This window comes from Ovis canadensis, chromosome 4, assembly GCF_042477335.2.
Source record: "Ovis canadensis isolate MfBH-ARS-UI-01 breed Bighorn chromosome 4, ARS-UI_OviCan_v2, whole genome shotgun sequence".
Classification (NCBI taxonomy): domain Eukaryota; kingdom Metazoa; phylum Chordata; class Mammalia; order Artiodactyla; family Bovidae; genus Ovis; species Ovis canadensis.
The window spans coordinates 108,424,352-108,439,826 of record NC_091248.1 but is presented as its reverse complement, the minus strand read 5'-3'; the positions used below and the strand labels follow the sequence as shown (position 1 = coordinate 108,439,826).

General features: G+C 39.6%; 1 protein-coding gene across 2 annotated transcripts in view; it reads right to left on the bottom strand.

Moving 5' to 3' along the window:
- Positions 1-312: 312 nt before the first annotated feature.
- STRIP2 (striatin interacting protein 2) overlaps positions 313-15,475 on the bottom strand; it is a 45,959-nt gene continuing 30,796 nt past the window's right edge. For both annotated transcript variants that reach the window (XM_069586947.1, XM_069586948.1), the window contains exons 19-21: positions 6,446-6,550; positions 5,418-5,622; positions 313-2,793 (exon numbers count right to left, since the gene is read on the bottom strand). In XM_069586947.1, coding sequence (XP_069443048.1) covers positions 2,543-2,793; positions 5,418-5,622; positions 6,446-6,550 — 561 coding nt within the window. In that variant the 3' untranslated portion in view covers positions 313-2,542. The remainder of the gene's footprint in view (positions 2,794-5,417; positions 5,623-6,445; positions 6,551-15,475) is intronic.

Here is a 15,475-nt window from a genome sequence, read left to right as displayed (position 1 = left end):
GTGGAAGGAATGATGCTAAAGCTGAAACTCCAGTACTTTGGCCACCTCATGAGAAGGGTTGACTCATTGGAAAAGACTCTGATGCTGGGAGGGATTGGGGGCAGGAGGACAAGGGGACGACAGAGGATGAGATGGCATCACCAACTCGATGGATGTGAGTCTGAGTGAACTCCGGAAGATGGTGATGAACAGGGAGGCCTGGCGTGCTGCAATTCATGGGGTTGCAAAGAATCGGACATGACTGAGCGACTGAACTGAACTGAATGTCTTTAAGATTCTCTTGTGTTGAAGAAGTCAAAGACCAATTTCTAATTCCAGTTCAATTCTCTTTTTATTAAAGTGCTTCAGTAGATATATAGTGTTATGAACAATCAACACAAACTTCACTGAAACATTCACAAATAAAAATCTTCTACTTTATAAATCACTGAAATAATGTTCTTCCATGTTGTAACAGTAATCATCATTGATTGCTCTGAATTTATTCCTAACCACACACATGTATTCTCAAATTGGGAGATTCAAATCAATTACTGTAACGTATGGGACTGGCTTTCAGTACCTGAATGCTAATCCCAGAAAGTCAGTAGAAAAATGATGTGATTTGAAACTAATCACACATCCTTGGTGCCTCAGTTTTCCCATCTGCACTGAGAATTAATCTTCCCTTAGAGACAATTTATTTAAAGAGAGTATGAAATGTTAAAGTTTAGTATACATCTATGCCTTAGAAAGCATTCATGTGCTTATTTTAAAGAGTAACCTCTGTTCTTGATTAAATTAAATACTATATACTGTGTATTCAAAATAAATAGCTTGATAATTGCTCTTTCCTTAAAAGTTGTCTTTTCACTTAAATCACATTAAAATCATAAAACAGAGTTTAATAATGATATACTCAGTAAATTTTAATTGCAATGAGGACTGCTGTGCTACTCAGGCAAAATTTACAGACTATTGTAAGTTTCATCCATTACATACTTAACATTCTTCATGATCTCACCAGAAAAAAAAAACAAAAAGAAATCCTGCTACTCTACAGCATAAGGAGGTAAAATCCAAGCTATGATTAGAGTTTTGGTTTAGTTTTTTTGGAAATTATTAGCAACTCTAACATGACTTCAGGGAGAGACTGTGGTTGACAAAGGGTGGAGTAAATAAGCTGATTTTGACTAGACCTCCTGGCACCATAAAAGAGGCCTGGTGCTATCACAAAAAAGATTCAGTAGTGTCCTTGCTGCAGGGAGGCGGCATTTAAAGTAAAAAAGCTTGAAACTACAGATGCCATAACTTTGAGGACAGAAGAGAAATAAGATGATCCTGACTGAATCAGAAACTTTCCTAAAAACTGTTTCAGTTGGGAAGCATGTGATTCTGCTGTAAGAGAGAGAAGTTTAAAGAGGTTGGTACATGAACCCTTACACTTTCAAAGAAATGTGTAATATAGAAACAGAATTGCTAAATATCCACAGGACACTTTGAAAAGGGGGGTACAAAATCACTAATCAACATAGGAGAAAAAGAAAAATGGTAAGCTGTGATGCTCTTGGTGTTCTATTTCATTAAAAAATAAATCAATCATGAGCACTAATGGACATGTCATCTCAATAAATAAAACCTCCTGTAAATCGATCATGAGCACTAATGGACATGTCATCTCAATAAATAAAACCTCCTATAGTTAACTTATCATTTAAAAATGAACTGGGTGAAAAGGATAATTTTCTGCAATGTACTCAGTCATTTTAAGACTGAAGTGGTTTCAGAAACACATGAAACATCCTTGGAGGAGGCCTGACTGTTTCATATTGGTTTGTGGCAGATCACTCCATGCCGTACATAGAGTACACAAAGAAATTTCACTTTGAACATAGATCTCTTAAGGAATAAAGAAAAAACACTTTAAATGATATACTTTTCTCTAACATGCAGTATTTATGTAACAGTAAACCATCATCCTTCACAGAGAAGATGCAGGTGCTCTAAAAATCATCTTAGAGCGAATTTTAGAAAGAGGTGTCAAAATGTTAACTTTTAAAATACAGACTTAATTTTAATGTTAGGTTTGCAAACCCTCTGGTAATCCAGGGTGAGCAAGAAGAAAACGTCCTCTCTATTATGACCTGCAGTTCCTATTACCTATGATGAATGCTATAAGTCAAATGCCATAATAAACTTATTCCCACTCTTGGGGCCAGTAGAGGCTAGCCTGGTTCTAGGCAAGACTAAAGGAGGGAGCGGTCCCACATAAGAGCCTGGCCAGGACTGATCCAGTAGGAGATTTCAAGGGCACCCAAGTGACCTCAGGGCAAGGAAATCAGTTTTTTTTTTAAATCACCCAAGATCCCAGCCTTCTACTATCTCCAGGCCTAACTGTCCCCAGATCAGTCCTGAACCACGCTGGGTGTCCTAAGGCTAGGCCAGCTCTACCCTGAACAAGCACTCCCAGGGCTGGAAACAAAGGCTGAGTTGGCAGGGTTGGCAGAGCACCATTTATTGGAGCCAACCCCCACCTATCAGATGCTTGTTGATAAGAGCTCAGTCAGTGATTCTGGAGCAGCTCCTCCCAACAGATGGGCTGTGAAAACACCTCTCTCTCCAGCCAGAGCTCATAGGAATAGTGGAAATCCTCAGGCAGATCCAACCTCTGCCCCAGCACACTCTGCAAGCAGTTATCCACAGGTGAAAACTCAGAGTCCTGGGGTCTGTCATACCGGCGGCTGTTAAAAGCTTCAATGTTGGCCCTCAAGGTGCATTCTTCCGCTTGGAAGTCCCATGGCCTGGCATCAATGTCTGTGTTGGGAAGATTAGAAAGAAAAAGATGTATACAACTCAGGACACTCCTCATCTTAGCACAGAGCATGGTCTATGGGACACCAACAATGGAACAGCTGAGGTCTCTTTTTTGCAAAGAGCAATGTACAAAGTCAGTACATAACATGCTGCCGGTCAGGTTTAAAAAATACATGCCCATGTACATATGCTTATACATGTAGAGACTATTTTTGGAAGCATCTAGAAACTGGCTAACAGTGATAACCACTGAGAGGGAAATGAGGGCCCTGAGGGAAATAAACCTCTTTTTATTGTATTTCCTTTTCATTATTTCACTCTGTTACTAATTATATATGTTATATTTTCCCAAAATAGTAACTCAGTTCCCTCTATTGAACTTTCCTTGGGAATGGAAGTTACCCATTTGAAAGAAATCACATTTTTCAAGGAATGGTAAGAGGCAGGAAAGGGCACAAGGAGAATCAGCATGGACTAACTACTAAAGACTTTCCTGACTCCCTGGATCCACCTCCCCCTCACACTGCGCATGATAAATCCATATGCAGCTTATGTTAATATTATGAGGTGAAGTCTTCCAAGAAAGTTAAAACAGAAAACAATCTGCTTTGCTTCTCTTTACCCCATTTAGACACTTATTTTAGGGCCAGAGGTATGTATTTCCCAGATTTTTTAACGTCTCACACTCAACAGGTGCAGCTTGGGTTTGGGCTCATGATGGCAGCAGTGACAGATTGCCATTTGCAAGATAAAACATGCCCATGTTTTAAAAACCTAGAAGAACTTAGGCGTTAGGCTTCCCTGGGTAGAGTCTTCCTGCAATGCAATCCCTGGGTTGGGAAGATCTCTTGGAGAAGGAAATGGCAACCCACTCCAGTATTCCTGCCTGCAGGATCCCTATGGACAGCAGAACCTGGCAGGCTACAGTCCATGGGGTCTCAAAGAGTCAGACACGACTGAGCGACTTCACTTTTACTTTCTTTCACCTCACAAGAACTGGAACAGTTAACTGTGCTTTAGGTCTTAGAGAAGCTGCACACTGGCTTACTATCTACCAGTCACATGTTCCCTTAGTTCTCTGCACTCTATTCACTGCAGCCTCCTCTATATTCAAAAGAAAGGGAAGCTGCTCAGTCGTGTCCGACTCTTTGCGACCCCATGGACTGTAGCCTACCAGGGTCCTCCATCCATGGAATTTTCCAGGCAAGAATACTGGAGTGGGTTGCCATTTCCTTCTCCAGGGGATCTTCCTGACTCAGGGATCAAACCTGGTCTCCCACAATGCAGGCAGACGCTTTACCATCTAAGCCACTGGGAAGCCCCATCCTCTATCTTCAGGCAGGTGACAAATCCCAGCAAAGACAAATCATCAGTCATCTAACCAATAACTCTTAAACACAATTATGCAAATGATGGCCAAATCCCACTACAGCTCTTCAAAATAAATTCTTCCAACTCTGGTGAGCCTGTAATATCTTGGTAGGTCAATCAGAAATATAATGTCTCCTGACACAATATGTGATATGTGATACAATATGCAGTTCACAATAGTATAACACATTACCTAGACTAGCTAAAAAGATTTAAGTTGAATTAATCAAATCTTTAGATCTACCTTTTAGTCTACAGATAGTGCCAGAGACAGAGAAACAAGGTAAATGAAACCACAAAGAAGCAAGCAGACAAGTCCAGAAGGTGGATATTCTGTAGAAGAGCTGGTCTAGTTCTTCAATTTTGTCAGTGTTATGGAAATAAAAGAACCCTGCTAGATTCACAACAAATAAATGGACATAACAATCAGATGAAACTTGTGGTCCTGGGCTAGATTATGACTTGGAAAAAAAAAGGCTTTAAAGAACATTTTGGGGCAACTGGGAAATTCTGAACATGGACTTGATTATTAGATAAAATGAACATATATTGATATGGAAAGGTAGAAATAATGTTAACTAAAAAGAGAAGATTATAAAATAGCATATACAATTTGCTTTCATTTAAATAAAACCTATACATATATGTAGAAGAAAAAAATCTGTAAGAATATATTATAAGATTTCTATTTCATTCTTTGGGTGGTACAAATGTGGCATAAATATGATAATACATAAAGTGTTTGCTTCCTTGTATTTTCTAACTGCTTTGCAATAATTCAAGGTTATTTTAATTTTATGGCTTTCCTGGTGGCTCAGACATGCAACGCAGGAGACCCACATTCAATCCCTGGGTCAGGAAGAGCCCCGGGAGAAGAAAATGGCAATGCATTCCAGTATTCTTGCCTGGAGAATTCCATGGATAGAGGAACCTGGTGGGCTATAGTCCATGGAGTCGCAAAGAGTTTTTTAATCTTAAAAACCTCTCAGAGAAACCTGTCACTCAAAGGAACGTTTTGAAAAGGAGTAATTATCCCTCAAGTGACTTGTTTTATAATAATGAATTACCATAGCTTATATGGAATAGGGTACATGGCAGTGCCTTACTGTTTGTTATAGCAGCACCTGACTATAGTCACATATTTTCTCATCTAAAATATGTTAACAGTTCATACAAAAAGAGTAGAGAGGTCTAATTAGCTTTGTTTAAACCCCAGGCCACTCCCAGAGGCCAAAAGCTCTGAGAATACTCACCGTTCCCGTAAGCCCAGTCATCATTCATGCGGTGGCGTACTTTCTGATAAATGGCTGACATGGTTTTCATGTTGCTTTTCCTCCACTGGCGCCCCAGGTACTTGGTCTGTATTTTCAGCAGCTTCAGCACATAAAGTTGCAGCATGGCCTGTTTGACCTTGAGGGCCCGCTTTAAGATTGGAGCAGATTTAAATACTACCAGCATCTGTCCATTTAAAGAGGGGTAAGGATGAAGAAGATAGATAAGGATCTAATGTTTCCTGGAATTTCCAACTCACAGATAAATTAAGCTGAACCTGGCTAACCTCAGACTACCGTGGGGAGCTTTGGGAAATCTATAGTCCAGGCTCCATTTAGACTTACTCTTGAAGAAAAGAAAGGAAGCACTCAATTTACATTTCACAATTCAAAATATCTAATATTCAAAGGGTCAAAAAATTTTGTCAGCCACACATGCCATTTCTACAGTTACCAGTGTATCTTCTGGAGGTGATTGTATATATGGGTGCATTACTTATATTAACAAAAATGATAGCAAAGACATACCCTCTCACACTGTTCCATACCTTGATTTTTACTTAACAATATAACTTGAAAATTATTCCAAAGCAGTATAGAACTGTCTCATTCTTTTTAATGGTTGTATTTACATTCTCCTATAACGACGTACCATGAATTATTTAAACAGTTGGTATTAATGAACATTTATGTTGCTTCCAATCTTTGATGATTACAAATAATGCTGCAGTGAGTAATCTTAGATGTATCATGACTATAACGCGTGACTATAATCCAAAAAACAATGCTAACTTCCTTACCAGAGCTGCCCTGAGGGAGGGTCCATATTCGGTTCCCCGAAAAGAAATGGATTGGGAAATAATTACAAAATAAGTGCCTAGAATTAGGAGGTTCCAAGTCTTACGGAGCATTCAGTGTCTGTCTATAGAGCTCACAAAGCAGGAAATCCATATTTATTAAAAATTTAAAAAATCCAGTTAGTGGACACCATGATCTGAAGTCCTACTCACCATGGTTCTCGAATGCTTCCATTTGGTCAGTTTATTGAGCAGCCTCAGGAGATTGATGCAGGAAAAGAGGTTTCTCCAGCAGAATTGGTTGTTGTCTCCAGCTTCCTGTAATAAGGCATGTCCATCATTATCTCATGGGGCTTCCCTGGTGGCTCAGATGGTAAAGAATCTGCCTGCAATGCAGGAGATCCAGGTTCACTCCCTGGGTTGGGAAGATCCCCTCGAGAAGGGTATGGCAACCCACTCCAGTATTCTTGCCTGGAGAATTCATGGACAGACGAGCCTGGCAGGCTACAGTTCATGGGATTGCAAAGTCAAACACAACTGAACAACTAACACTGAGAAAGCATTATCTCAACCCTTTACGGATCATAGCCTTGTTGTGGTGAAGGGGCTTGCATAACTCAATGAAGCTATGAGCCATGCCCATGCAGGGCCACCCAAGACAAACGGGTCACATTGGAAAGTTCTGACAAAACGTGGTCCAATGGAGAAGGGAATGGCAAGCCACTCCAGTATTCTTGTGGTGAGAATCCCATGAACAGTATGAAAAGGCAAAAAGATATGAGACCTGGGAAGATGAGACCCCCAGGTTAGGTGTCCAACATGGTAAGGGGAAGAGCAGAGGGCAATTATTACTAATAGCTCCAGAAAGAATGAAGCATCTGGGCCAAAGTGGAAATGACCCTTAGTTGTGGATGTGTCTGGTGGCGAAAGAAAAGTCTGATGCTATAAAGAACAATATGCATAGGAACATGGAATGTTAGGTCCATGAATCAAGGTAAATTGGATATGGTCAAGCAGGAGACAGCGAGAGTGAACATTGACATTTTAGGAATCAGTGAACTAAAATGGACAGGAATGGACGAATTTAATTTGGATGACCACTACATCTACTACTGTGGGCGAGAATCCCTTAAAAGAAATAGAGTAGTCCTCATAGTCGACAAGAGAATCCAAAATGCAGTACTTGGGTGCAATCTCAAAAATGACAGAATGATCTTGGTTCGTTTCTAAGGTAAACCATTCAACATCACAGTAATCTAAATCTATGCCACAACCACTAATGCTGAAGAAACTGAAGTTGAATGGTTCTGTGAAGACCTACAAGACCTTCTAGAACTAATACCAAAAAAAGATGTCCTTTTCATCATAGGGGATTGGAATACAAAAGTAGGAAGTCAAGCAGTATCTGGACTAATAGGCAAGCTTTTGGCCTTGGAGTACAAAATGAAGCAGGGGAAAGGCTAACACAGTTTTGTCAAGAGAACACACTGGCCATAGCAAATATCCTCTTCCAACAACACAAGAGATGACTCTACACAGGGACATCACCAGATGGTCAACACAGAAATCAGGTTGATTATATTCTTCGCAGCTGAAGATGGAGAAGCTCTATACAGTGAGCAAAAACAAGACCCTGAGCTGACTGTGGCTCAGATCATCAGCTCCTTTCTGCAAAATTCAGGCTTAAATTGAAGAAAGTAGGGAAAAACCAATGGACCATTCAGGTATGATCTAAATCAAATCCCTTGTGATTATACAGTAGAGGTGATGAATAGATTTAGGGGTTGGATCTGGTAGAAAAAGTGCCTGAAGAACTATAGACAGAGGTTTGTAACATTGTACAGGAGGCAGTGACCAAAACTGTCTCAAAGAAAAAGAAATTCAAGAAGGCAAAGTGGTTGTCTGAGGAGGCTTTACAAATAGCTGAAGAAAGAAGAGAAGTGAAAAGCAAGGGAGAAAGGGAAAGATATACCTATCTGAATGCAGAGTTCCAGAGATTAGCAAGGAGAGATAAGAAGACCTTCTTAAATGACTAATGCAAAGACGTAGAGGAAAACAACAGAATGGGAAAGACTAGAGAGCTCTTCAAGAAAATTTGAGCTATCAAGGGAACATTTCATGTAAGGATGAGCACGATAAAAGGAAATAAATGGTAAGGACCTAACAGAAGCAAAAGGAATTAAGAAGAGGTGGTCAAAAAACACAGAAGAACTACACAAAAAAGGTCTTAATTACCTGGATAACCACAATGGTGTGCCTAGAGCCAGACATCCTGGAGTGTAAAGTCAAGTGGGCCTTAGGAAGCATTAGTACGAACAAAGTAAGTGGAAGTGACAGAATTCCACCTGAGCTATTTCAAATCCTAAAGATTTGCAGCACTGTTAAAGTGCTGCACTCAATATGTCAGCAAATTTGGAAAACTCATCAATGGTCACAAGACTGGAAAAGGTCAGTTTTCATTCCAATCCTAAAGAAGGGCAATGCCAAAAAATGTTCAAACTATCGTACAATTGCTTTCATTTTGAATGCTAGTAAGGTTATGCTCAAAATCCTTCAAGCTAGGCTTCAGCAGTATGTGAACCAGAACGTCTAGATGTACAAACTGGGTTTAGAAAAGGCAGAGATACCAGAGCTCAAACTGCGAACATCCACTGCAACATAGAAAAAGCAAGGGAATTCCAGAAAAACCTCTACTTCTGCTTCATTGACTATGCTAAATCCTTTGACTGTGTGGATCACAACAAATTGTGGAAAGTTCTTAAAAAGATGGGAATACCAAACCACCTTACCTGTCTTCTGAGAAACCTGTATGAAGATCAAGAAGGAACAGTTAGAAGCATACATGGAACAACTGACTAGTTGAAAACTGGGGAAAGAGTATGACAAGGCTGGATATTGTCATCTCTTTTATTTAATTTATATGAACAGTACATCATGTGAAATGCTGGGCTGGATGAATCATAGGCTGGAATCAAGACTGCCAGGATGAATCACAGGCTGGTATCATCAGATACACAGATGATACCACTCTAATGGCAGAAAGTGAAGAGGAACTAAAGTGCCTCTTGATGAGGGTGAAAGAGGAGGATGAAAAGCTGGCTTGAAACTCAATATTCAAAAAACTAAGATCATGGCATCCAGTCCCATCACTTCTTGACAAATAGAAGGGGGAAAAGTGGAAACAGTGTCAGACTTTATTTTCTTGGGCTCCAAAATCACTGTTGACAGTGACTGAGGCCATGAAATTGAAAGATGCTTGCTCCTTGGAATAAAAGCTATGACAAACTTAGCATATTAAAGAAGCAGAGATATCACTTTGCCAACAAAGATCCATATAGTTAAAGCTAAGGTTTTTCCCATAGTCATGTACAGATGTGAGGACTGGACCATTAAGAAGGCTGAGTGCCAAAAAACTGATGGTATTGAATTGTGGTGCCAGAGAAGACTCTTGAGAGTCCATTGGATGGCAAGGAGATCAAACCAGTCAATCCTAAAGGAAATCAACCACGAATATTCACTGGAAAGACTGATGTTGAAGCTGAAGCTCTAGACAGCCAACACTGGTAAGGATATTAGGCTCTCCTAAAAACAAATAATACTGAGGATCAAGAAGTTGCAGGGAAACTTTTCAGAAATATTGTTTAGAAATAATGTTCTCCCAGGATGTTCCCTGGTGGTCCAGTGGTTAGGACTTGGCATGTTTACTACAGGGGCCCAGGTTCGAGCTTGGGTCAGGGAACCAAGATCAGGCAAGCCACATGCAGCGGTCAAAATAATAATAACAAACAATCTCTTTCCTCTAGTAAATGTTCAATATTGTGTTTAGAACTGGTCCCATAAAAACCACCTGTTTTGTTCTAAAAGAAACTTCTGTGGGAGTTTTCACTCAGGTGCATTAGCTAATCTGGCTTGCCCAAAAACCAGATCAGGTTTTATAGATGTCACATCTTGTGTGGCTAACAGAGGAGACAGACTTTTATATGTTTATTTTTTAAAATAAGAAGCAGTGAAACAAAAAACATATGGGAGAGGTAAGTATATTTCCATGGTGAGCTTCCTTTATCCTGACTTCTAATATGCATAAAAGACTTGCATTCCTTATGGAGTACGGAAATAGCGGCCTGGTCTTGTAGAAGCAGCCCTGGAATAGGCACCAGGACACCTGGGTCATGGCTTTGACCCTGGCTGTATCATCTCAGGTAAGTAATTTCCCTATAAGAGGTTGAACTAAGATAACCTTTAAGATCATTTTAGCTCTGATCATTCAATAATTCTGTGGCTTATCTTCTCCAGCTGGCTTAAAAGTTTAAAAGTTTTGAGTGACAGAATGTTGATTGTAGCTGCCTTTTCCTGAGAGCTGAGTCTCAAGAGTCCTAAGAGCTGCCCTAGTTCCCCCTTGAAGGCAGTCTCACCTGCCCAGGGCCTTGCTCTCCTTTCGTTCTAATGATGCTTCCCTGATGTCTGTAAGTAGTCCCACTTCTGGCATCATGGAGCGGGCATCGAAAGCACACATACTGGTCAGTGGCTCACCCAGGCTTGTCTGTTTTGTCAGAGCCTTGCCCAAGCCTTCTCCCTTCTTCCAACCCAACAAATTATTTTTTCCAGAAAGCCTTTAGGTCTGTGAATACCTATTTGGATTTGCCAGTCTGTCTGTCCTTTTTTTTTTTTTTTTTTTTTAAGTTGTGTTATTCTATTTATTTTCTGGCTGCACAGATGCACAGAGTGGCATGTGGGGTCTTACTTTCCTGACCAAGGATCAAACCCACACCCCCTGCAGTGTAAGGGCAAAGTCTTAACCACTGGACCAGCAGGGAAATCTCTAGATTTGCTGGTCTTGAAGATTTTTTAATGTTCATTTAAGGCAGGTCACCTTTCTTTCTTTTTTTAAGAACTCAGCATATTAAGTAAGATGCAAACTTCTGTGGGGGGATATATTTTGTGAACAGCAGCACTTGGCTGGCTATATTCTCTCGTTCCTGGTACTTAACAGTATTCAAAGCAAGAACTTAACTCACTTCCAGCCAGCTAAAATTAAAAAAGAAAGTATTTGCCCATGTTCCACTCTCACAGATAAAATATTTGTTTGCATACACCGTTGGTCTAAAGATTCAGTTCAGCAATCACATCCTACCCTTTCAGAGCATTTCTAAGGCACAAGGGTTCTGTTCTCAAAGATCCATCCACAGCTCTGCTGAGTGAGCCAAGCCAAACAAAAACCCAGGCTTATGCCAATTAAGTGGATAATTAACTCATGAGGAAAGGAAGAACAGAGTGTTTCTTCCCTTCGTACTGAGATCAGATTGGTAAGAATCTGAGCACTGAAAGAGACTTGACTGTTCTAGTCCGATTCTGTTATCCATAAAAGCAAAACCTGGGACTCAGAAAGAGGAAGGTGGTTTGGCTAAGGTCACATGGTAAGCACCCCAAGCAGGGCTTAAACCTAGATTTCCAGTACTCACTGAATTCTAACACTCTTTAGTTACTGTTCATCTTCTGATCGCACTTAAGGAATTCCAGACATAATTACTAAAAGAAAGTATGGTTTGACCTCTTACTTTCTCAGATTCCCTCAGACCTAGTGGTAGAGAAGCTCTTTCTTATGTCCTACTGTAATTCTTACTTCAAGTAAGCAAAACCAACAACAACAAAACATTGAGGTTTCCTACCTTAAAGGGGAGTGACTGAGCCTTTAAAGAAATGCTGCAAAGTGTTAAATATAATCTAACTTAAACCTTCTCAACAGGTTTTTTTTTTTTTTCTCTTAAAAATATTTATGTATTTGGTTCTGCTGGGTCTAGTTGCAGCACTTAGGATCTTTAGTTGCAGTATGTGGGATCTAGTTCCCTGACCAGGGATCAAACCCAGGCCCCCTGCATTGGGAGTCTTAGCCACTGGACCACCAGGGAAGATCCTTAACAGCTTATTAAAGTCCCAAAGTAATGACACTACTTTCAAATTGAAAACCAGCTCTTCACTGAGAAACTGAAATTGTTTATTTTTTTAAAGAGTAAAAAAGTTTACTGAAAGGAAAAGTACATGTGGAAAGGCTCATGGGTGAGTTCAGAGAAAGAGTGTTGCACCTTTGGGAAATTTAAATCCTTTATAAAGGGGCAGTTCTCTGTGTCTTTGTCTTCCCTCAGGCAAGAAATTGAAATTATTAATAGTAACTTATCTGTTTTATAATGAATCTAGAATTCTATAGCCTAAGGAAAGCTGATGCTCATCTAATTCTAACCTCTCTTTCTTTTATAGATGAAACTCCTACAGCCTACAGGAAACTTGCTCAAGATCACTTAAAGCTGTAGTGGCAAAGCCCAGTCTGTCTGCCTTTTCTATATTACAAACTCGGGTTTTTCATACCATGTCAGTCCTGCAGTTATTTGAACCTATTTGCAAAAATATTTGTGAAGTTATAATACTTAGTGATTGAAAATTCACAATAATAGTCATTTCTTGGTAAATGATTCTTTTAATTTCTTTATTATGGTTCACATAACTGAAAATGAAATCCTATTATTAGCTTACATCTTCTTTTCCCACATTGTTTTAGAATAACTTTATCATATGAATTTCCAACAATTAAGTTCCTGCTAGATTAAGGACCTAAATCTAGGTATAATAAGAGTTATTATTCTTAAAAGTGATGTGAGGAGGTATGGAGGAAAAGAAAAGAAAATTTCAAAGTCATCTGGGAAGCTTTAGCAAACTATTTGTGCTTTGAGGAGGAATCTAGGAATGTGAGTTTAAAAAAAGAAAAGTCACCTAGCACTCATTACAGAAAGGGTGACAACCAGGAAAATTGAAAAAAATGCAAAAACAAAACAAACAAAAAAACAACCCACCATTTATCCATGGTCCTTCTTTTGTATAACTACCTCATGGAAAATGGATGTATACCTTATGATACGTTCACATTTGATCTAAAATAGAGAAACAATAATGCTAATTGCTTTGCTGGTTTTAAATAGTGACAGTGAATGTAAAAACAAAGACTTTTTTAAGGAGGTCATAAATCACTGGCTAAATAATGCCTAAAAGGAATTCTAGAGACCTTAATACCTCAACATAAATGAAAACAAAAATGAAAACAATAACACAAAAATCTTCTGGAATATCTGTAAATATCTAGGTTAGAAACTAATACAGAAAAAGAGAGAAAATAATAGAGATAGATGAAAGGATCAAGCATATAAATTTAAGTGATATGAACATATTTGTATAGGTATTTCTGAATATAAATCAAACCCAAATTTGAGGAATTTTGCGATGAAGTACCTTTTAAGAATTAACTTAGGCCTTCCTTGGTGGTCCAGTGGTTAAGAAATTGCCTGCCAATGCAGGGGACACAGGTTTAATCCCTGGTCTGGAAAGATCCCACATGCCAGGGGACAATTAAGCCTGTGCATCACAATTACTGAGCCTGTGTTCTAGAGCTTGGGAGCTATAACTACTGAGCCAAAGGTCTAGAGCCTGCGCTCTGCAACTAGAGAAGCCACTGCAACGAGAAGCCTGCACACCGCAACTAGAGAGCAGCTCCAACTCGCCAAGACTAAAGAAAGCCCGAGCGCAGCAACAAAGACCCAGTGCAGCCTAAAATAAATAACTTTTTTTCAAAAGAACTTAATAATTTCACTTGCTTGATCTAAAAGGAAACGTCAATTATTTCTTTGCAAATGGCCAGGTCATGTAAATTCTGACCCTCTGCTTTAGATAACACTTCACCACTCCACCTGTTTCTTTATGAGCAGAGGGTAAGACTGGGCAAAATACTAAGAAACTTCTAGCTCTGATACTCATTGACTTCAAAATACAATGTATGTTTATTTAGAAATTATAAATGTATTGTTGTAATAACATGATATGTTATAAAGTACACATAAAGTTTAAAGGATATTAATAAATATAAAAGATCTAATATATTTCACTCCTAAGCATCATGTTACATACCTATTTTTCATATCATTGCTCAAAACAACCACCCAGATGCTGAACATCCTACAATACTTGTTGAGGCCATACCCCCTGCCTTCGCTAGCAACCTCCTTCCAAAGATCACAGCGAACTTCCATACAGTCATATGTTCATCATCCTTCTCTTATATTTGGGATTTAATTTTAATTTTTTCCTAGTTTAGTGGATTGAATCTGAACATACACTTTTGGAAATTTAGAAACTGTAAGCCTTCCTGTGCCAGGGGGTGAGGAAACTGTTCATTACACAGGTAAAGATGGCCTATTGCAGAGCTAGATATTTTTACAAAATGAGAATTTAGAAATTAATGTGCCACTAACTTTGCCTTTATTTCATGTCTATTATATATGTAGTTTGGAGAAGGAAATGGCAACCCGCTCCAGTGTTCTTGCCTGGAGAATCCCAGGGACGGCGGAGCTTGGTGGGCTGCCATCTATGGGGTCAGAGTTAGACACGACTGAAGTGACTTAGCAGCAGCATATACGTAGTTAGAGTTCCAAATGAGGTTGAACTCAGTTCAAACTCAGAAAACTGAAAAAATATGAATCAAGACTACCTTAGCCAAGTAACTCCACTTCTAGGAATCTACCTTAAGGAAGTAATCAGAGATAAGGTCAAAGATTCATGAGCAAGGATATTCATTTTGGAGTTATAGGAAGAACACTGTAATAAATGCCCAATAATATGAAACAATCATTTTTTAAAAAAAATTAAGTAGTGCAATATTATGTGCAGCTATGTGAATGGAAACATGTAAAGTCCTTATTTTCTTAAATATGTGTGCGTATGAGTGAATATATATATATGAAAGTGAAAGTGAAGTCGCTCAGTAGTGCCCCGACTCTTTGCGACCCTATGGACTGTAGCCTACCAGGCTTCTCAGTCCATGGGATTTTCCAGGCAAGATTACTGGAGTGGGTGGGTTGCCATTTCCTCCTCCAGGGGATCTTCCTGACCCAGGGATCGAACCCGGGTCTCCCACATTGTAGGCAGACGCTTTACCCTCTGATACATGGTTAACTGCAACCAAATATTAACATTGGTTATATACAAGTAGTTTGGGCTTCCCAGGCGGTGCTGGTGGTAAAGAACCCACCTGCCAATGCAGGAGATGTAAGCGCCATGGGTTCAATCCCTGGCTCAGGAAAATTCCCTGGAGGAGGGCATGGCAATCCACTCCAGTATTCTTGCCTGGGGAATCCCATGGACAGAGGAGCCTGCTCGGCTACGGTCCATAGGGTTGCAAAGAGTCGGACACGACTGAGCAAATGA